This window comes from Ictidomys tridecemlineatus, chromosome 7 (genome assembly GCF_052094955.1).
Source record: "Ictidomys tridecemlineatus isolate mIctTri1 chromosome 7, mIctTri1.hap1, whole genome shotgun sequence".
Classification (NCBI taxonomy): domain Eukaryota; kingdom Metazoa; phylum Chordata; class Mammalia; order Rodentia; family Sciuridae; genus Ictidomys; species Ictidomys tridecemlineatus.
In genome coordinates this window covers 181,114,777-181,135,726 of record NC_135483.1, presented here as the reverse complement: position 1 = coordinate 181,135,726, position 20,950 = coordinate 181,114,777, and the positions used below count along the sequence as shown (strand labels likewise).

Here is a 20,950-nt window from a genome sequence, read left to right as displayed (position 1 = left end):
CATCACCTATACCAATATATTGAGGTATTTCCCCAATGTTTTCCTTTAGTAGTTTTGTAGTTTTAGATCTTACATTTAGTCTTTAATCCATTTTGAGTTGTATAGGGTGAGAGGGGTTAAATTTTAATTTTCTGCATGTAGATATCCAGTTTTCCCAGCAACATTTGTTAAAGAAGCTGTCCTTTCTCTATCCAATGTATGTTTTTGGCACCTTTATGTAGAATCAGTGGACTGTAGATATCTGAATTTGTTTCTGGGTTCTCTATTCTGTACCATTGGTCAGTGTGTCTGTTTTCATGCAAGTGCAATGTTGTTCTTGTTATTATGGCTCTTCAGTATGTCTTGAAATCAGGGATTATGATGCCCTCAGTTTTGCTCTTTTTGCTCTAGATTTCTTTGGCTATTCTGGGTCTCTTGTGCTACCAAATTAATTTTAGGAGTTTTTCTAATTCTGTGAAGAATAATATTGTTATTTTGATAGGGATTGCACTGAATCTGTAGATCACTTTGGATAGTGTGACAGTTCATTTTCCATCACTGTAACCAAAATATATGATTAGAACAATTTAGAGAAGAAAAAGTTTATTTTGGCTCATGGTTTCAGAGATTCATTCCATGGTCCTCAGACCCCATTGCTCTGGGCTCCAGGTTAGGTTGAGAATTGTAGCAGAAGGGCAGTGGAAAGGAAAGTCCTCACATCATGGTAGCCGGGAAGGAGAGAGAGAGAGAGAGAGAGAGAGAGAGAGAGAGAGAGAGAGAGAGAGAGAGAGAGAGAGAGAGAGAGAGAGAACAAGAGCCAAGGACAAAATACATAATCCTCAAACCACATCCCCAGTGACCCACTTCCTTCAGCCATGCCCCATCTGCCTACAGTTCCCACTCAATAATCCATTCAAATTATTACTCCATCAAATGGATTAATCCATGGATTAGTTTATGGCTCTCATAACCTAATCATTTTGCACCCTATGTTAATACAGGAGTTTTTGGGGACCTCACATCCAAACCATAACATGTAGTATGGACATTTTAAAAATATTAATTCTTTCAATCTGTGAACATGGGAAGTCAAAATCTTTCTTTAGCATTTTGTAATTTTCAACATAGAATTCTTTCACTTCCTCATTTAAGTTTATTCTGGGTATTTTATTTATTTATGATTATGCTATAGGGATTGTTTTCATGATTTATAAGCCAATTAATTTTGCTGTATAGAAAGTTTCTGATTTTTGTATGTTGGTTTTGTGTCTTGTTACTTTACCATAGATATTTATCAGTTCTAACTTTTGACTGGATTCTTTGTTTTTTTTGTGTGTAGAATCATATCATCTGCAAACAGGGAACATTAAACATTTTCCTTTCCTGTTTGTCGGCCTCTTATTTTTCTCTCTCTTACCTAATTGTTCTGGCTAAAATCCCTAGTACTATATTGAATCAGCTGTGACAGTGGAGGGGCTTGTCTTGTTCCTGATCTTAGAGGAAATGCTTTCAGTTTTCCCCATCCAACATGATGTTGACTATGGGTTTGTCATATGTTGAGGTATGATCCTTTATGCTTAATTTGTTCAGGTGTTTTATCATAAAAGGAATGGTGAATTTTATCAAATGCTTTTCTGTATCTGTTGCAGTGATTATATAATTTTTCCTTGACCCTCTTTATGTGCTGTTTTATGTTTATTGATTTGTATATGTTGAGCAATTCTTTCATCCCTGAAATGAAACCAACTTGATCATGGTAGCATGATCTTTTGCTGTTCTGTTGAATTTGATTTGTAAGTATTTCATTTAGAACTTTTCCATTGCTCTTAATAAAATATATTGGTCTATTTTCTTTTTTCATTGTGTCCTTCTCGGATTTTGATAACAGGGTAATGCTTACCTCACAAAATGAGTTTGGAAGTGTTCCCTCCCTCTCAGCCCTGTGGAGAAGTATTGTTGTTAGTTTTTCATTAAGAGTTAGATAAAATTCAAGTTGGTACAGTGCCTCATGCCTGTAATCCCAAGTGACAAAGGAGGCTGAGGCAGGAGGATCACAGATTTGAGGCTAGCCTGGGAAATTTCATTGGGTCCTGTCTCAAAAAATTAAAAGGCTTGGAGATGTAGCTCATTGGTAGAACACCCCTGGGCTCAATCCTTAGTACCACCCTCAAAATAAGAAGTTTGGTAAAATTCAGCAGTAAAGCCATCTGTTCTTTGGCTTTTCTTTGGTGGGAGACACTTATTACTGATTGATTCTTACTGTTTGTTATTGGTCTATTCCATTTTTAATATCTTCTTGGTTCAATTTTTGAAGGTCAAATGTGTCCAGAATTTGTCTGTTTTTTCTAGATCATCCAATATTTTATCATGTAGTTTTTCAAAATATTCCCTAATGATTCTTTGACTTTCTGTAGTAATGTTTGTAACCTCTGCTTCTTAAAAAATATTTTTATACAATTGTATAAAATATATATTTTAAAGTGTGTACACACACACATATACATATACATATGTATATATATATTTTTGGTACTGTGGATTTAACTCAGGGGCACTAGATCACTGAGCCACATGCCCAGCCATCTGCTTTTTATCTCTCTCTTTAGTCTAACTAAAGGTTTGTCAATTTTGTGTATTTTTTCAAAGAACAAGCTCTTTGTTTCATCGATCCTTTGTATTGTTCTTTTAAGCTCTTCTACTTATTTCTGCTCTGACCTTTTTTCTTTACTAATTTTGGTTATGGTTGTTTTCTAAGACATTGAAATGCATCATTAGGTTATTTTAAATCTTTCAATTTTTTAAAATGTAGGCACTCATCACTACAAACTTCCCTCTCAGTATTGCTATTGCTGTATCTCACAGGTTTTGATATGTTGTTTCCATTTTCACATGCTTCAAGGGATTTTTAAATTTCCTTCTGATTTCATCAATAACCTAATGTTCATTCAAAAGTATGTTGTTCTATCTCCACTTATTTGTATAATTTCTAAAGTTTCTCTTGCAATGGTTTCTAATTTCATTCCACTGTGATTAGAAAAGATACAAGATATGATTTCAATAATTTTTAATTTGTTGACTTGTTTCATGGCCTAATATATGGTCTATATCAGAGAAAGTTCCATTTGCTGATGAATTTGTATTCTGGAGCTGTTGGATGGAGTGCTCTGGAGATGTTTATTAAGACTGAACTATAGCTGGGGATGTGGCTCAAGCGGTAATGCAATAGCCTGGCATGCGTGGGGCACTGGGTTCAATCCTCAGCATCACAAAAAAAAAAAAAAGACTGAACTATAGTGTACTTTGAGTTTGTTGATTTTTCTTTTTTCTTTTTGGGTCTGTATGATCCATTGGTGATAGTGGGGTACTATTGGAGCCTATCTTTTCCTCTTAGGTCTAAATGATGTTTGTTTTATAAAATTGGGTGCTCTGTTATTAGGTGCATATAGATTTATAATCATTACATTTTCTTGATGAATTTATCCCTTGATTTTTTTTAAGGAGAGAGAGAGAGAGAGAGAGAGAGAGAGAGAGAGAGAGAGAGAGAGAGAGAGAGAGAGAGAGAGAGAGAGAATTTTAGTATTTATTTATTTATTTATTTTTAGTTTTCCATGGACACAACATCTTTGTTTTTTTGTATGTGGTGCTGAGGATTGAACCCGGGTCGCATGCATTCGAGGCAAGTGCGCTACCTCTTGAGCCACATACCCAGCCCCAAAATTATAGTTTTTTTTTATTTGTGTGTGTGGTGCTGGGATTGAACCCAGGGCTCTGTGCATGAAAGACAAGCACTCTACCAACTGAGCTATATCCCCAGCCCTGATTTTTTTTTAGTTGTTGATGGACCTTTATTTATTTGTATGTGGTGTTGAGAATCAAACCTGGTGCGTCATGCATGCTAGGCAAGCATGCTACCACTGAGCCACAACCCCAGCCCGGATCCCTTGACTCTTATATAGTGACCATCTTTTTCTCTTCATACTGCTTTTGTCTTACCTATAAATATAGCTATTCCTGATTGTTTTTAAGATTCCATTTGCTTAGACCCCATCCTTTCACTTATATTCTGTGTGCATCTTTATTGGTGAGATGAGTTTCATGTAGGCAGCATATTGTTGAGCCTTGTTTTTAATTCAGCCAGTTTAAGTCTTAAAAACATTTATTTTTAGACAAGTTCTAAATTGTCCAGGTTGTCTTCGAACTTGTGATCCTCCTGCCTTAGCATCCTGAGTAACTGGGATTAGAGACATGTGCCACCATGTATGGCCAGTCTGTGTCTTTTAAATGAATAATTAAGGCCATTTATATTCAGAGTTATTAATGAAAGGTGTGGACTTGTGCCTATCATTTTGTTGATTTGCTTCTAGTTGAACAGTCTTTGTTCAGTTCTTCCTCTCTTATTCATCTTTATGATTTGATGGGTTTTCTGTGTTGATAATTCTTGATCCTTTTCTATTTCTCATTTATGTGTCTGCTCTTCTAGTGGTAAAGCACTTGCCCAGCATTTGCAAAGCCCTAGGTTGGATACCCAGCACAAAAAAAGATAAAGAAAATAAAAAAAGATTACTGAATTCCAGAAGACCCCTTCACTCATTTCCCTCCACATCCAATGGTGGCCACTAACTTGCCTTCTACCAGTATAAATTCATTTTATATAAATGGAATCATATATATCATTTTGTTTTTATTCTTTTGCTTAATATTTTGTTTACAAAATTCACCTATTTTGTGTCTACTTCTAGTCTGTCATTCTATTTAGTTATCTAAATATATCACATGTATTTATCCACTGAATAGGAAACTTCTAGTTATATTTATCTATGTATTCCTTCACAACCAGTAGTTATATTTACTTTATCATTTTCTATCTTTCTACACATATACACATGTACACACACACCCCATATATTATTAATTTAAACTATTTGATAAAATTTACAGAGAACTATACATATAAATTCTTCAGTATCCTAAAAATAAGGATATCCACTCGTATAACTATACCACAATTATTAAATTAATGAAATTTGACCTTGATACAATCTGTGTGTATGTGTGTGTGTGCAAGTATTGTGGTGATTGATTCCAGGGCTTCATATATGCTAGGCAAGGGCTTTAGCAATGAGCTATAAAGCCCAACATACTCTTTTGTATGATATACATATTCAGATTTTACCAACTGTCTCAATAGTGTCCTTTGTAGCAGCTCTTTTCCCTCCACCTAGCATTCAATTCAAGATTACATTTAGTATTTGTCAATCTTTTTGGTTTTGTTTGTTTGCTTGTTTTTGGTACTGGAGATTGAACCCAGGGATACTTTATCACTGAGCTACAATTCCAGACCTTTTTATTTTGAGGTAGGATCTTGCTAAGTAATTTAGGGCTTTGTTTAGTTGTTGAGCCTGGCCTTGAACTTAAAATCCTCCTGCCTCAGCCTCCTGAGTTGCTGGATGTGTGCCACTGCACCCAGCTTTTATATATATTTTTTAGTTGTAGATGGACACAATACCTTTATTTTATTTATTTATTTTTTATATGGTGCTGAAGATTAAACCCAGTACCTCACATGAACTAGGAAAGCACTGTACCACTGAGCATTGCAAACAACAACAAAACAATCAACTTCTTTAATCTTACTTATTTCTACTGAATGTATGAAATTTTTTAATATTTATTTTTAGGTGGACACAATATCTTTATTTTATTTCTGTGTGGTGTTGAGGATTGAACCCAGTACCTCATGCATGCTAGGCAAGCACTTTACCAATAAGCCACAATCCTAGCCTGTAGCTCAATTTTTTAAAGTAAGTCCTACTACATATGATTATTTTTTTTTAATTTTTTCAATATTTATTTTTTAGTTTTCGGTGGACACAATATCTTTGTTTTTGTATGTGGTGCTGAAGATCGAACCCAGGCCGCACGCATGCCAGGGGAGCGCGCTACCGCTTGAGCCACATCCCCAGCCCTACATATGATTATTATTATTTTTTTTTGTGGTGGGGAGTGAACCAAGAGACATTTAACCACTGAGCCACATCCCCAGTCCTTTTTTGAATTTTATTTAGAGACAGGGTCTCACTGAATTGCTTAGGGTCTCATTTAAGTTGCTAAGGCTAGATGTGAACTTGTGATCTTCCTGCTTCAGCCTCCCAAGTTGCTGGGATTACAGACTTGTGCCACAATGCCCAGACATGACTAGATTGAATGATTAAAATATCTGAGTCTAAATATTTTAGCCCAAATTATTTTCCAAATAATATAATATTTTGATGCAGTCATAATGGTTCAAGCTAATTGGGCAATCTTACTTTAAACTCAGAAAATCTTTAGCTCCAAAACCAGCAAATATAATTCTCCAAATCTACCTAACCTAATGCAGAAACAAAGAACCCACAAGTCTATCTGTGGATTATTTTAATTTAGCTACTATCAACTCTGGAACAATAACAAAATATTTACCTTCAACAGATACCACCAAACTCTATTTATATTGTCCGCTTCAAAAGTTGGAACTAGTTATTACAGTGCACTTGTTTAGTCCAGTATACATTTATTGAGCATTTATTATGTGTCAGGCACTGTGGTAGATTTTGGGAATATTCAGGTGAATTGACAGTCTCTGCCTTCAAGAATGAACATTTAAAGTTATGGATACATATACATACAGAGAACATATGAAAATTCTACGTAATAGGTGGAAAGAAGTATGCCTAAGATACCATAGGAACACTAGAAGAGCAGGACTGATATGGGAATGGGTATGATATGGAATATCAGGGCAGGTTTGTTGATATAGTGTGACCTGAAGATATCTTAAAAGCCAGGTTGGGGACATAGTTTAGTTGGTACAGTGCTTGCCTCGCATGCATAAGGCCCTGGGTTCAATTCTCAGCATCACATACACACACACACACACAAAAAAAAAAAAAAAAAAAAAAAAAGTAAAGGGCCAGGTGCAGTGTTACATGCCTATCATCTCAGCAACTCAGGATACTGAGGCAGGAGGATCACAGGTTTGAGGCCAACCTCAGTAACTTAGTGAAATTCTCAGCAAATTATCAAGACCCTGTCTTAAAGTACAGAAAGGGCTGGGGATGTAACTCAGTGGTAGAGTGCCCCTGGGTTCAATCCCAAGTATTAAAAAAAAAAAAGTGAGAGGCTGGGGATGTAGCTCAGTGGCAGAGTACTTGCCTAGCATGCATGAGGACCTCGGTATGATCCTCAGCACTGGAGGGGTGGGGTGGGGGATGCCATAGCTGAGATGCTGCACTGTGCAGGCATGAAAATAAGTATATGCATGTAGAGCAAGTGAGCAGCACAGCTGAGCAGTGGGGAAGGGGCGCTTTACCACTGAGCTACGTCCCCAGTCCTTTTTTTCATTTTGAGATAGGGTCTAATTTGCTGAGGGTTTTTGCTAAATCACTGAGGCAATCGTGAGTTCGTGATCATCCTGCCTCAGCCTCTGGACCTTTTTGGAATAGAGGCAAGAGCCACTGTACCCAGCTTCAGACTTCCTAACCCTTTCAGGGAGCTTGAATTTATAACCTTGTAGATAAGCCTTTGGTTAATAAATATTAAATACAGAAAGCTCATCAAATCTATTATTTCTAAATACTCTATTGACCGGGAATGTAGCTCAGTAGTAGAGTACAAGCTTACTATGCTTGAAGCTCTAGGTTGAGTCCCTGACACCAAAAACTAATAATAATTGAGACATTTTATTAAGTAAGGGTTTGTGGTCAGGAACAAGACTGTGGGCAGGAAAACTGTCCAGAGATGAGGAGGTAGCCTTCAAAAAGTGATTAGAACACCAAATTGGCAGCAACTGGAGATACACTGGGTGTGGGATGAGGGAGAAGTAGGCTATCATAGTTAATGGTGCCAACAAACAAGATGAAAAGTTCAGAAGAATGTTCTGTTTGAGGGAGGTGGGGAGTAGAGTGCAGAATGGAAAGAGAATTAGTTGTTTTTGATCTGTTGAGCAGAAGGCACCCGTAGGACATTCAAGTGGAGATGTCTAGTTGGAAATTCTGGGAAAGGAGCTAAAGTTTAGATAATATCAGCAAATAAGTGGGAACCAATAGGTAAATATGTGAAATTGCCTAGGATGAATGAGCAGAGTGCAATGCCAACTATTGACACCCAACAATATACCAACATTTAAGGAAACAGGTGGAGGTAGAGAAGTTTGAGCAGACTTTAGATAGATACTAAAAGAAAAATGACATGGTGATGTAGTGTTCCTCTACAAGATTATTGTTAGAATCTCTGTCCTTGACCATTGTGTTTTAAAGATAATTTGTTGGCTGGGGTACTTGTAGCTCAGTGTACAGTGCTTCCCTGGGTTCAATCCCCAGTTCCACAAAAAGAAAAAAATAAATCTGTTTTGTAGTATCCCTTGTCTAGAAAACGAAACTCTGTTATCAATCTACTCAAAAGATTTAATTTCTGCCTTCTGAAACCCTACAAATCATCACAATCTGAAGGCAGCTAACATGACCAACTCAAAGTCTCTTCTTAAAACATTTCCCAATTCTTTCAATTGATCACACTGCACAGCAAACCCTCCTCTGGCAGTATTTTCACTTGTGTGCTGTACAGAAGTTACTACTTTCCTTGTTCTGAAGACTACAATTGTATTAAGGCAAACTAAAGCTAAATTAATTTATGAGCAGCCAAGTTACACCATTAGCTGTTTGGATACATAGTTAGGAATACTGCTTCCTACCCCAACATAAACACGAAGCCAACCCTTCTTCTCCAAGCCTGTACTTCCATGGTTGATTTTTGTTTAGCCTAATGATAGGTTTCACACTTTCATTCATAGGAAAAGTTGTCTTCTTGTGCTTTTCATCATGGTACACAAAATGGCCAGGACACCTGATAATGGAAAAAATAGACAATATGTAGCAACCATCAGGCCAGGGTGAACATCAATAATGGACCCTTAAGGAGCTCCAAACCTACAGAGATGTTTTGATCTAGCTACAGGCTTCTGGTTCCAGTCTCGAACTCCACGATTAATAAGGAAAAAGATTAAAGTGGAGCATTAGGTAATGACTTTGGTTAATTCTAATCTGGAATTGCCTGTTGATTAGAACTGATTTCCATTCTCTTCTGAAATCTATGGATAATGATGAGTTTATTTCTTCAGTGACATAGGACAAGGTCTCAAGTCAACCCTGAAAGATGGTAAATATCAAACCAATGGAAAATTCTCACAGAAGAGATGAGGCATAGAAGTCAACCTCAGAAAGACAGCATTGCCATATGGTGCCTGCAGCTGAAGGCTAAGGACATGAACTCATATAGAGACCAGCTGCTCAGTTTGTTTCCCAAAGGAGGGGGGATTGTCATGAGTCTAACCTTTGTAAAGCCAAGTATCAGATTTACTCTATAGTTCCCTCATCTTTGAGCATCTTCCTATTTGTATCCTGTTGATAGAGAGGGTCTGACTATTCAAGTGTATCTGCTGGAGCCAAAATATGAGGGTTTGGATCTTGGTTCCACCATTTGTTGGGCCTTGTTACTTTCAGCAAAGTTAACCTATCCGTAAAATGGGAGTTAATAACAGGATATATCTCAAGAGTTGTGAGGAAAAAAACACATCAACATATATAAATCATTAAAAATTGTTAGATATTATTTCTTTAGTATTCCTTGGCCTTCAGTCAGTTGCTATGGTATGTATAAGTCCACTATTGTTTGGCCTGCCCAGTCCCATATATCAGGACTGAGCAAGCTGTTAGCATGTAGATGACTTCTTAAGAGGACAGTGTTAAAGATGTAAGCAACATGGAAAAAAACAAGTTTTATGGCTCCAAATTTCTACTAATTGGGAAGACAAGGCAATTTCCTCCTGCATACACTTTATTCACGCATGCTAAGTCTCACTAAACATATCACACAGTGGTCAGGAAAATGGCTGACGGGCAGTTAGGGTGTCAAGGTAATCCTCATTTCTGGCCTTGTTTTGCACCCAGATAAATGAACAGCCAGAAGCAAGACTAGAGTGAAGGGGGTAAGGGTGAGGAGGGGAAAACACACAGTGTGGGAGGCAGCTCACAGTGAGGCAGGCAGGCAAGCAGGCAGCAGTTCTAGCCAATCAACACTTTATTTTTCCAAATGACACCTGCATAGATGTTACTATCTACCTCCTGACCCCAATGGGGTCCCATCCATGGCCCAGAGGAGCAGGTTTCCTTCTTCCACCCTAGGACAGCAAGGAAGCCTCTTGTCTCAATAAGACAAGAGCACATGTTTACCATCCAGCACTGACACCTGTGCTGTGGGACCCTGCTCTCCTGCATCATGAAAAGGCTGAACTAGGGCAAGGGTACAGTGGAGCTTTTAGAGACTGCAGCAACCTAAATGCAGAACTACTGGCCTTTCCCATCACTCCAGGATTACTCTTTACCTCCCAGACCAGGAGCCACACTAAAGCTTGGCCAGTATCTGTGGGAAGGAGATGTCAAAGGATTGCACTGCTAAGGACAGGACACAGCAAGGAAACAAAGCTGAGGGGAATGCAGGACAGGAGAGAAAAATCATAAAGTGCCTGAACTAAACAACCAAGTGGGACATGAGGGCACAGCAGCACAGGTCCCTGAGGATAGGAGGAAAAAAGGGCTAGACCACCAGGGCTTGGGACATAGTGGAATGAAAATAGAAATGAGGCAGGGAGGCAAGTGCAGGCTGTGGGAAGGACTTCCCTAGCCCTGTACACATCCACTAACCCAAATGAAAAATTATTTACAGACTTAAAATCCGTCCCAGACACAGGTGCTGCACCAAGCCTAGGACAGCAGGCAGGCAGGCAGAAGGTAGACTGGTTACCAACTGATAGCCAGCTTCCCCACACACTGCCCCACCCTAGAGTGGTAGGGAAACACCTCAAGCCAGGAAGCCCACTGTGCCTGTAGCTCTTTCCCCATGGCTCATGGCTCTACCATGGCCTGTGCCTCTTGGTCTGACTGTACCAAAGAATGGGTATCTGGCCCCAAGGGAGGAGGGGGTGGAGCATCAGGGGGCTCTGGGTGTATCTCTGGCCCCAAGCCCAGCTCTGCATTCAGTTGCTCCAACTCCCCCTGATCCAGCAATTCAAAGTCCTCAGTGGCAAGTGCCTCCTCTTCCTCAGGGGCAGGCAGGGGTTGGGGTGAGTCCTGGGGAAGAGGAGGGAGCATGGAGGGGGAAGGGAAGGGGACTGGGTCACTTTCAACAAGGCAAAGTGGGGGTGACAGGGTGCTGGGCGGAGCTGTGAGGTCACCACTCACTGCCTCTGGGCTCAGCGTCTCCACTGGTCCTCCAGGGGAGCACTTCACTTCATCCTGGGGGGACCCTGCCCCATTGAAGTGCGTGTTCACAAAGTGAAGAGGGGATGACAGCCGAAGCAAGGTTTCCTTGGCTGCTACATCTTCCTCCCCTTCCTCCAAGTCCAGGGCTTGCCTTAAGGGAGCTGGTGGGGTGCCTAGCAGATCTTCAGGAGGGGCCAGCTCTGCCTCCTCTCCTTCTCCCAGCTCCCGGCTCAGGGCCTCCTCTGGCTCACTCGGCAGGCTCTGCTGGTCCAAGTCTGAGCAGAGAAAAAGTTAGAAATGGGGCTGTTACTCTGACCACAACAGTCAAAAGTTTAAGGACACAAACTTAAAAAATGGATGCTAGGCCAGGGATTATGTTAAGATCTTTCGGACCTTAAATCAGAGGGTCCGTTACCCAGAGGAAATATGATTTGTGGGAAGCCAGAGAGCACAACCAGCACCCCATGGAATGAAAAAAGGAAGATCGAGAGAGGCAAAAGGCTTCCCATACCTTCAGAGACATCTGTCAACTGTGGAGTTGTGGCCCGTGATACAGAGAAGCCACCACTCTCCAAGATAGAGGCCTCCTCATCTGACAGCTCTGAATCTGTAATGGCCAAGGCCAGTGCTGTTTTCTTCACATCCACCTGCAGGAAAATCAGGATGAACACAACAATGGGATAAGAGCACCGTGCTCCCAAACTGTAGGGTTCCCACCTCCTTGAGAGGTGGCAGTTCTAAAGCATACAGATTTCCCCAGCCTTCTATTTGACATCCCCATCTCCCCTGGACCTCACCACTGGGGAGAAGCCAGCCAGCTCTGCCTCGCTTTCACTCTCTGTTTCTGCCAGTGGCTCATCACCTCCTGGGGGTGCGTTCTTCCCTTGCCGCTCTAGAGAAGAGCAATAAGGCAGTGTCCAAGCAAGGACAATAATGGGGGACAAACATGGCCAAGGAACTGGAGATGATCTAAATTCCAGGGCATTTCAAGCCATAATCCAGGTCCTCCCCCCTTCACCCTCCTGGATTGAGAGAGTCCCTTACTCCTCTTGTCATGTTTGTGATGCAGGGCATCAGCTTCCGCCTTCATGCTGTAGTCCAGCTGCATAAGCAAGGGCTCCAGGCGAGTGTACATCCTCTGGATCAGCTCATGATAAACCACCAGGGGCCACAGCAGGATACTCAGCACTATGGGTTAGAAAGTTCACTCAGAGTTCTCTAGGCCAATTTCCTAGACAGCCTTCATTCAGCTGGTCTCTAAGTAAGAAGAGCTGAAGGAATCCTGGTCCTTTCCCAAGTAGTGCTACCCTTTTTGCCCTAAATCTACTGTCTTCCTCCTTAAACAACTCTTCTACTATAAATAGAAATGCTCTATAGCATCCCTGGAAACCTCCACCCATGGGGAACTGAACAAAGAAAACATAGTCCTCCCGCTAGGTTGGTCTGTGGAAAGAAAAGAAGAAGGCTATGGGAAGGGCAGGGCTGGCCCTTACTCACAGACAATGTAGGAAATCATAATCCCTGGAACATAGTGTCCCAGCACAGCCAGCACAGCACAGCCAGAGCAGACTCGCGCACAGAACTGCAGAGAAGAATACAAGGTCTGTGAAGATGAGTTTGCTGAGCTTTGTGCCCAACTCATGTAGGTTAACAAACTACTGCTCAGCTGTGACAGAATGGGTATTTCCACTAGAAGTTCAGTGATCCAGTCTAGTCAACACGATGCCCATGAGAATCAATTAAGGAGATTTACAGCAATAGCTCACAACACTTCTGCTCTACCCTACCCTCACCTTCAAAAAACCATTACAGGGTGTGGGGAAAGTTACCTGAGCTGGATTCTGCCTCTTATACTGCAGCAGCTCTTGCAGGTGAATCTGGAAGGTGAGCCAGCTCTCAGCCAGGTATCTGCATAACTCGGGCACACTCAGCAGGTGCGGCCGGGCGCCTGACCCCGCACCCTCACTGGAGAGACATGACATGACCCCTAGAGGCCTCAGACACCAGTTTCCTAGGTATTCAATTCCCTCTAAGACTGCTGATGAGATCTTCACTCTAAGGAAGTTAAAAAAACAAAAAAAAACAAAAACCAAAACCCACCTCCCGAAGGGTATAAGAAAAGCACAGGGTACCCAACCCTGTGTCAAAAGCAGCAGTTGTACAAACACCAACACAGGAGCCTAGAACCAAGAAAACTCCAGCCTATTGTCAGTCCCTTCACTTGGCTGGGGCTGTGCCTGTAGAAGCTGCAGCACTGCTCTTCTTTGTGGTGACATCAGCATCAAGAAGTAGACTGTCTTCAGGAGACGGTCTGTACTCACCTGTCAGAGTGTGGTTCCTCAGGGGATGATGCTATGGAGAAAGAAAGGTGACAAATTATTAAGTGGTAGAGGCACTGGCAGACACTCCCCAGGCAGAAATAGTTATCCTCCTCTGCAATCCCAGAAAACTTTCTTCAAATACTAACTGCAGTAGGTATTACACATTGCTCTATGTCCTTTTTTAAACTTTACCCTTTAAACACAGACACCACATCTTATTGTTGTTCATATCCCACACAATTCACACAGCCTGACACCTCTTGCTCCAAAATGCACATTAATTATATAAAAAACCCCCAACAAACTAGTACAAATAGCGTAAGTTAAACACTACCATAATCATGCATCGTGTGTTGACTCATTTAATCCTTATCTTGTTACGATGTTAAATTCTATCATCCCTACTTCAGAGATAAGAAAACTGAGACAGAAATTGAGACTATTTACAAGATTATACACATGTAAGTGCTACTGAGATGGGCATGAAACCCAGGCAAGCTGGCTGCAAAATCCACTTTTTTTTTAAAGAGAGAGTGAGAGAGGGAGAGAGAGAGAGAGAGAGAGAGAATTTTAATATTTTACTTTTTAGTTATCGGCAGACACAACATCTTTGTTTGTATGTGGTGTTGAGGATCGCACGCATGCCAGGTGAGCGCACTACCGCTTGACCACATCCCCAGCCCTGCAAAATCCACTCTTAACCACTACATCCACAGACACATCAATTTTGGGAAATGCCTGCTATATGTTACCTTCATCCCCATTCAGGAGATCAAGCACAAAGCAAGCACGCAAATAAACAGGTGCTTGCCCAATGAGGAACCACTCACCTGAAACATCAGGGAGGAAGCGAGGTTGCCAGAGATCCAGCAGAAAGTAGGCCAAAAGTGAGATGCTGAGTAGGAAGAAAGGCCGGAGGGACGATGAGGACAGCAACCTTTGAGAGAGAGAAGCACCCCACGGGGAGTGGGTGAGAGTGGCTCCTGCGTTCATCGCTAAAGGCGGAAAAGCGCCCACAGATGCGGGTACAGCACTTGCAGGCCTAACTCGCCACCCAGAGATAGAGGAATGCAGCAACCCAGGCGGACGTCAGCCTTCAAAACCTGGGGGATGGATCATTTCCCCAGGCCAAGTGACAACCCAGAAAGAAGAAAGGTGCTCCTGGTCCCTTCCGCCCCCGCTCTCCCGCGCAGCCCGGCCCCGCCCCCCTCCTCCGCGGCCGTTACCAGAAGAGGCCGTTGAGCGCGGCCGCCGTGACCAGGCTGTGCAGCGGCTTTTCCCACACCAGCAGCCGCTGCGCCGCCGCCAGCACTGCCTCCCAGCCGCGGAGCCGCAGCCACAGTGTCGTGGCCAGGCGTCCCACCGCCTCGGCCGTGGCCGCCTCCTCCTCCGCCTCGCAGGTGGCCTCACCCATGCCGAGGCTCAGACCTAGGCCCAGGCCCAGCCCCGGGCCCCCACCTGCGCCGGTGTTACCACCGCCTCCGCCGCTCGCCATAGCCCAGCCGCAGCCGCCGCCCGAGCCCACTAGGAGCCAGGGCTGCGCGGCCGCCGCCAGGGGCGCGTCAGGCGGAAGGGGGCGCAAGCCGAGGAGAGCAAAGGCTGCGGACGGGCGTCACGTGACGGCGGAGCGCCGAGGGCGTCACGTGACGCGGCTCAACCGCCCGGATGGGCGACCCGCGCGTGCGCGCAGGCGGCTGCGTTGACCCGGCACCTACGCAGGTCCGTAGTTCTTCCTGTGGTATTCGTGACCGTAGGTCGGGGTCAGTTCTGCACAGTTCGCGTTCTTCTCTCAGTGTCCGCAGGGAGACTGAGGCGCCTAGAGCTGATCGTATCACAGATGTGACCCCGATTGGAGGAGCAGAAAGTGGTCTTCCGGGCGCCGAGTATCCTGGATAGGACCTGCTGCTACTGCTCGGGAAGGGCGGCGGCCGTCTCAGTACTCAACTCCCTACGTACTAGTGGCCCTCCCAGGTCCCTCCCCTCAGCGGGTAAACAAACACGAGCGCGTGACTCGACAGACTTGAAAACAAGTTGCTTCTTCCCCTTTCCGTAAACTTCTTTCTCGACTCCACGTTTTGGCGCTCCTTGCTCCCCCATCGCCTTGCGTGAGTGAGGGCGGTAGGAGGGTTTAAAAATAAAACCAGAGATGCAGCTGTTGGTGGGGAGGCATACAAACATCACTGTTTGCAGAAACCCAGCAAAACTTATTCATTTAGGCTTAAAATGTCAAACTATACTGGAAGGTATACAGTGAAAAGCTAAAATGTCCCTTTCACCTGGCCGTACTGCTCCCACAGGAAGTTTCTGCGTGCTTTCGCAGCCGCCTTCTGTGTGCATTATTGACTGAGTTCATCTCTTCTAAACAAGTGGGGCAGCTCGGTGCTGCCTGCTTTATTCACATTAACACAGGGACACGGAAAGGTCCGCCTGGCTGGTTCGCCCTCGGTGGCGTGGTCTCCTAAGAACTGTCCCCATTTCTGAGACGAAGGTCCTCGGGGCTCAGCTCTGCGGGGCTCGTCTTCCCGGCAGGCGGGGCGGCATTTCCTGCCGGCCTCTGACTCGCCGGCGACGCGCGCGCGGCTTGTAGACGCGGGGCGGACGCGGCACCGCGGTGTAGGCGTTGGGCTGCGGGGTCGTCTCTTAACTGCGAGGTGAGCGCCGCGCCAGGCACCCCGCCGTGGAGCTCCGCCGCGCCGCGCTCGGGGCGGAACAGGAAGAAGCGCCGGTCCGCCCGGGCTCCGCCTGCCGCTGCCGCCGCGAGGGGAGGGGGCTGGCGGGCGAGGGCTGCGGCCCGCTCGGGGGAGACAGGCGGGCAGGTGAATCGGCGGGCGAGGACGGCTCTGCCGGCCCTTTACAACTCCTTTCTTTCTCCACCTTGGCAAGGCGGCGGCTGGCGGTGCGATGGACCTGGCCGGGCTCCTGCTGGACGAAGAAGGCACCTTCTCCCTCTCCGGCTTTCAAGATTTCACGGTGAGCGCGTAGCCCGCCCTCTTCTCCAGCTCCCTTCTCCAGCAACGCCTTTTATGCTGGGCGTTCCCCTCAGGCCTCCAGTGGACTGAAAGTTCACCATCTTTTGGTGCCCGGGACTGGGCGGCAGCTGCTGGAGTAGTGTTTACTGGAGGCCCGGCCTCTTGGGCCCTGAGGCAGAGCCGCGGGGCAAGAAGGGAGGGGGGGTGGCTAGACTGGGGGCCCATTTTGGAGACTGTCACCGGGGAGCTCTCAATAGGGCTTTGTGTTTTCCTTCCCTGTGGCACAGGCTGCCATTTGCAAACAGTCCAAAGAACTAGGAACTGAGTGGGGCATAAGGCCCCTAGCAGCAAAGCTGACCCTTACCACCTAAGGAGAGCCAGGATCTTCATTATACTCTTCTCTACAGTTCACTCTCCACCCACTTCTGCCCTGTTTTTAGTTCCTCCCAGGACATCAGAAGCTGAATGCTCGGATCCGAAGGAGACTGTACTATGGCTGGGACTGGGAGACTGACTGCAACCTGGAGGAGCTCTCTAGCCCTGTAGCAGGTTAGGCAATGACTGGGCAAATGATGAGGGTAAGAGTGGGGCTGTCAGCAGTCACCCAGATACCTACAGGTTTACCCCCAGAGCTGTATACTGTCTTATCAAAGCTAGCTCATTGGTACTTGGTTCAAGAATGCAGGTTATAGCTGATGTTCTTCTAGCCTCTGAGAATAAACAACATTTCACAGCCAGTGTTTTGTTTTTGTTTTTGAGATGGGGCCCTTTTTTTGTTCTTCAGGCTGGTCTCCAGTTTATGAGCTCAAGTCATCCTCCTGCCTCAGCCTCCCAAGTATCTGGGACTTGTAACAGGCACCCAGGCCTGCTCTTTTTGTGTGTGTAGTATTGGGGATTGAATCCAGAGCCTTACACATGCTAGGCACATATTCTACCACTGAGCTACACCACCCTGGTATTTCTCTGCATTCATATATCACAAACTTAGTTTTCTAGGGATTTCTCTTGGGTTTGTCTATTTCTTAGACAAACATCAGTGAAAGACAGATATGATCCATTTGAATTGACAGGGAATTAGCCTTCCTGCTGGAATGATCTGAAATTCAAACTTAGGGCTTTTTGTCTCAACTTGAGACCATTTGCTCTCTATTTTGTTCCCAAGGCCTCAGATAACATAGACCTGGGTTTTTACTGAGAGCAATGGGGCCTGGTGTGGGAGTCATTTGTTCACTTTGTCTTCCTTCTTCCCTTTACAGACATTGCAGTAGAACTGCTCCAGAAAGCAGCCCCCAGTCCTATTCGCCGACTCCAGAAGAAATATGTAGCTCATGTGTCACGGTGAGCCAGGAACTGAGGATCAACTAGGATGAGAGTTTTTGGGCCCTATAAAAGGAAGAATATTGTCTCTAAAGAGAAGATGTAGAGATGGATGTTGTAAGAATTGTGAGAGCTTAATGACTCTTGGCTTTAGTTACTGATTCTTTCCACCTCCTAGGGAGGCGTGCATTTCCCCATGTGCCATGATGCTAGCTCTGGTATACATTGAGCGACTCCGGCACCGAAACCCGGACTACCTGCAGCATGTGTCATCCTCCGACTTGTTTTTGATCTCCATGGTAAGGTGCCCCTCTCCTTCATCTCTCTGGTGAGCCAGGAACCTGGCGCAAGCTCTATTGATGCCACTTCTGGTTCCTGTGCAGATGGTGGCCAGTAAGTACCTCTATGATGAAGGGGAGGAAGAGGAGGTTTTCAATGATGAGTGGGGAGCTGCTGGAGGTGTGGCTGTGCCCACTCTCAACGCCTTGGAGAGGAGCTTCCTACGTGCCATGGCAAGTAGCTATTCTGTCTCTCACTTTTTTCCCCTAGTCCATCTGTTCCTTCCTTTCATTCTTTGTTCTCTCTCAGTTTTCGGCCGTTTTTTTCATTTCTCTTTTTGCCTGTCCTCTTTGTGCCTTTTTGTTAATTGTTTTACCTTCCTATCCTTTCAGTATTAACCTTTAGGAGGTTCCTGGAGTGGTGAGGCCAGGAATAGAGTACTTCCTTCCCTCCTTTATTCCTCTAGGACCCCACAGGGCACACTGAGTCAGACCTGTCATGTTGGGCTCTGACTGTTTGCTTCCAAACTTATTCTGCCTCTACATTCTAAGCTCTGTGGACGTGGACCATTCTCTGGGTTATTTTCTGTCTTTGCCCTTAATATAGGGTATAATGTGAAAGTAGGTATTTTGTGTATTATATCAGCTTATGTAAAAGCTCTTGAGACAGTACCGTAAATACAGAGTAAGTGTCAGCTATGTAGAGGTTGTAGTTTCTGCCATGGCTCGTGTTCTCAGATGACTGTGGCTCACATCCAAGTCAGGTTTGATGCTCTTCCCTCTTGCCCACAGGACTGGAGTCTGTACACTGACCCGAGGGAGATCTTTGAGGTGCTGAGCTGGCTGGAGAGTTGGTATGTTCTATGAATCAAGAAGAAAGGTTTGAGGGATTGAGAAGCTAAGGCCTAAGCCATAGAATCTAGAAATGAAGGTCTGTGTGACTTGGGGTAGGAAGGAAACAAATAAGAGAGTTGCCCAAGGGGGTGATTCCTAAACCTGCTTGCCCTTTTTTAGGAGGCTGAGAGTAGATTATTGGAAATATGTACCTTTCCAGCACTGCAAAAATAAAAATAAAATACAGGTTTTGGTCTTTTTCTTTGCTTCTGGAATCTGAGCACTTAAATTTGAGTTCTGCAGTGCTTTCTGGAGGGTCCTGAGGGGTAAGAAGGTGTCCCTAGTATAGCTGCAGCAGAGTTGAAGACTCTGTTTCTCCTCTTCTCTCCCACCAGTGTGGCTGAGCAGCAGGGTCGACGGCGGGGCTGGTACACCTACACAGATTTGTGTGTGCTGCTGGAGCAACCAACCTGGCAGCTGGCTCTGGGCTCCCTCTGCCAGAGGCTGGTTAAGGTGAGGAGGGGTTAGAAAGGAGAGGGATCTTGAATGGGCTGGTGTGTAGGTGTTATAAAGCAAAACACTGAAAGGCTTAGGAAATGGGGCTCGGGAGTAGATGAGTGAGGGGAAGTTAGAGGAGCTTTGGAGAGCTTTAATTTGAAAAAATATTTTTATAGAAGATAGGTGTGTGTGTTAAAGTAAGCAACCTGGTGCTTTCTTGCCTTCTCTCCTGCAGTTCTCCTGTCTGTTAGCCATGGCATATGTGAGCAGTGTGGCCTTGGCTGTGGCATCAGTGGCTGTAATACACCAGTCCTTGGGGCTGTCTTGCAGTCCCCCACCTGGCCCTCCTGACCTTGGACTGACCTCCAAGGGCCTCTTGGAACCTTGTTTACCAACTTCTGTGCCACAGTGCCTGCCATCTTCTGTTAACATCTCCACCTGCATGGAAGGCGACGTAGGGCTACGTTCACTCTGGGGCAGTCTTTTGGCCTCACTGACCCCCCCAACACTACCTCCCCCAGATCCCCCTGCCCCACCCACACTTCTCCATAACTGCCGCCTTTGCCAGAATGTCCAGAGAGATCCTCCAACCTGCCGTGCCTGCCACCACCCCAATCGCACGGTGTCCGCTGGGCCTCCCAGCCCCTGGTACCACACCCATGGCCTGGCTCCACCTTGGCCCTGGAGCCCAATGGCTTCTCCGCTCCCCCATCCCCAGCAGTGTTCCCTTTTCAGTGTCATGGAGCTGGCTCGTCTCAAGTCTTTCATTTTCCCAGGCTAGGTAGAGCTCTGAGGAGTGCATTAAGAGGATTTGGGAGTCCCTGAGAACCTGGGAGAGGGAAGTTTGACTTAAATCCTCGCTACCTCTCTGGGTCTTTGGCTGATCCCCTGTCCTCCTGGGTAAAAGCTTAGGGGATTGAGGGGCAGAAAGGCTATAAAAGGTCATTCACTCTCCCAGACCTTAATGGCTGGCTGCTTGGCCCAGGGCAGTGATGATGTCAGGGAAAACTTCAGCTTGGTGACCACGGGCATGTCACAAATGGCAAAGGAGAAGCCCCCATTTTGGGTCCCTGGGGCTCTTCTAGGCTTTTGCTTTTGAGTTTCCTTGGGTGAAAAAGAAAAGGTCGGGAGATGGAGGAACTGGGGCGAGGGGAAAAAGGAAATGTCCACATGGGCTTGTGTGATGTCCCAGAGACAGAAGAGCCAGGGACTGATGGGACCAAGGTGAAATCTGCTTAGGGAAATATGGGTGAGTCAGGAAAGCCTTTCTACACCCATAGACTGCTGGGACCTTCAACTTTGATCTTCTGTCTCCAACCTCTTAGTACCCTGCTCCGTAGCTCCCTCTGTTCCAGTTTCTCTCCAGGTGTTCTCTTCACAGGCCTTTCCAGCTATTGCTTTGTATCTGGATTTTTCATGCTTTTATAGAACTGAGATTTCAATAAACAGTTTCAGTTGCA

At 45.0% G+C, this 20,950-nt stretch overlaps 2 protein-coding genes and 1 pseudogene across 13 annotated transcripts in view; 1 reads left to right on the top strand and 2 right to left on the bottom strand.

Annotated features, from left to right (window-relative positions):
* The window catches only part of LOC101966726 (histone deacetylase complex subunit SAP18 pseudogene), an 18,563-nt pseudogene extending 9,801 nt beyond the window's left edge, over positions 1-8,762 (bottom strand). The window contains exon 1 of the transcript XR_013424320.1: positions 8,708-8,762. The product of XR_013424320.1 is annotated as a histone deacetylase complex subunit SAP18 pseudogene (transcript). The remainder of the gene's footprint in view (positions 1-8,707) is intronic.
* The window catches only part of Retreg2 (reticulophagy regulator family member 2), a 24,052-nt gene extending 8,605 nt beyond the window's left edge, over positions 1-15,447 (bottom strand). The window contains exons 1-12 of one of the 8 annotated variants that reach the window (XR_013424317.1): positions 14,821-15,296; positions 14,425-14,531; positions 13,595-13,625; positions 13,103-13,328; positions 12,771-12,855; positions 12,318-12,461; positions 12,071-12,165; positions 11,785-11,920; positions 11,253-11,548; positions 8,708-8,859; positions 1,880-1,919; positions 566-642 (exon numbers count right to left, since the gene is read on the bottom strand). Coding sequence is in view for 4 of the 8 variants with exons in the window: in XM_013360876.3 (XP_013216330.2) it covers positions 10,917-11,548; positions 11,785-11,920; positions 12,071-12,165; positions 12,318-12,461; positions 12,771-12,855; positions 13,103-13,328; positions 13,595-13,625; positions 14,425-14,531; positions 14,821-15,089 (1,725 nt within the window). In the remaining 4 variants the exon portion in view is untranslated. The other 7 variants (XR_013424315.1, XR_013424316.1, XR_013424318.1 and 4 more) reach the window with 7 other exon arrangements.
* Positions 15,448-20,950, top strand: Cnppd1 (cyclin Pas1/PHO80 domain containing 1). Of its 4 annotated transcripts, none has more exons than XM_013360882.3 (9): positions 15,448-15,582; positions 16,478-16,564; positions 17,004-17,112; positions 17,820-17,901; positions 18,059-18,179; positions 18,264-18,392; positions 18,951-19,012; positions 19,388-19,505; positions 19,726-20,950. In XM_013360882.3, exons 2-9 carry the CDS (start codon positions 16,496-16,498, stop codon positions 20,269-20,271), a joined length of 1,236 nt encoding a protein of 411 aa, XP_013216336.1. In that variant the 5' UTR covers positions 15,448-15,582; positions 16,478-16,495; the 3' UTR covers positions 20,272-20,950. The 4 variants fall into 4 exon arrangements, with proteins under 4 accessions (XP_013216336.1, XP_013216335.1, XP_013216334.1 ...); XM_013360881.3 differs by having other exon boundaries at positions 15,561-15,699; XM_013360880.4 differs by lacking the exon at positions 15,448-15,582 and adding an exon at positions 16,107-16,245.

Coding starts and splice junctions, on each gene's coding strand:
- Cnppd1 (XM_013360882.3), top strand. CDS start 16,496: ATGGACCTGGCCGGGCTCCTGCTGGACGAAGAAGGCACCTTCTCCCTC. Junction 18,180..18,263: donor ACTTGTTTTTGATCTCCATG/GTAAGGTGCCCC, acceptor GTTCCTGTGCAG/ATGGTGGCCAGTAAGTACCT. Junction 19,013..19,387: donor CTGAGCTGGCTGGAGAGTTG/GTATGTTCTATG, acceptor CTCTCCCACCAG/TGTGGCTGAGCAGCAGGGTC.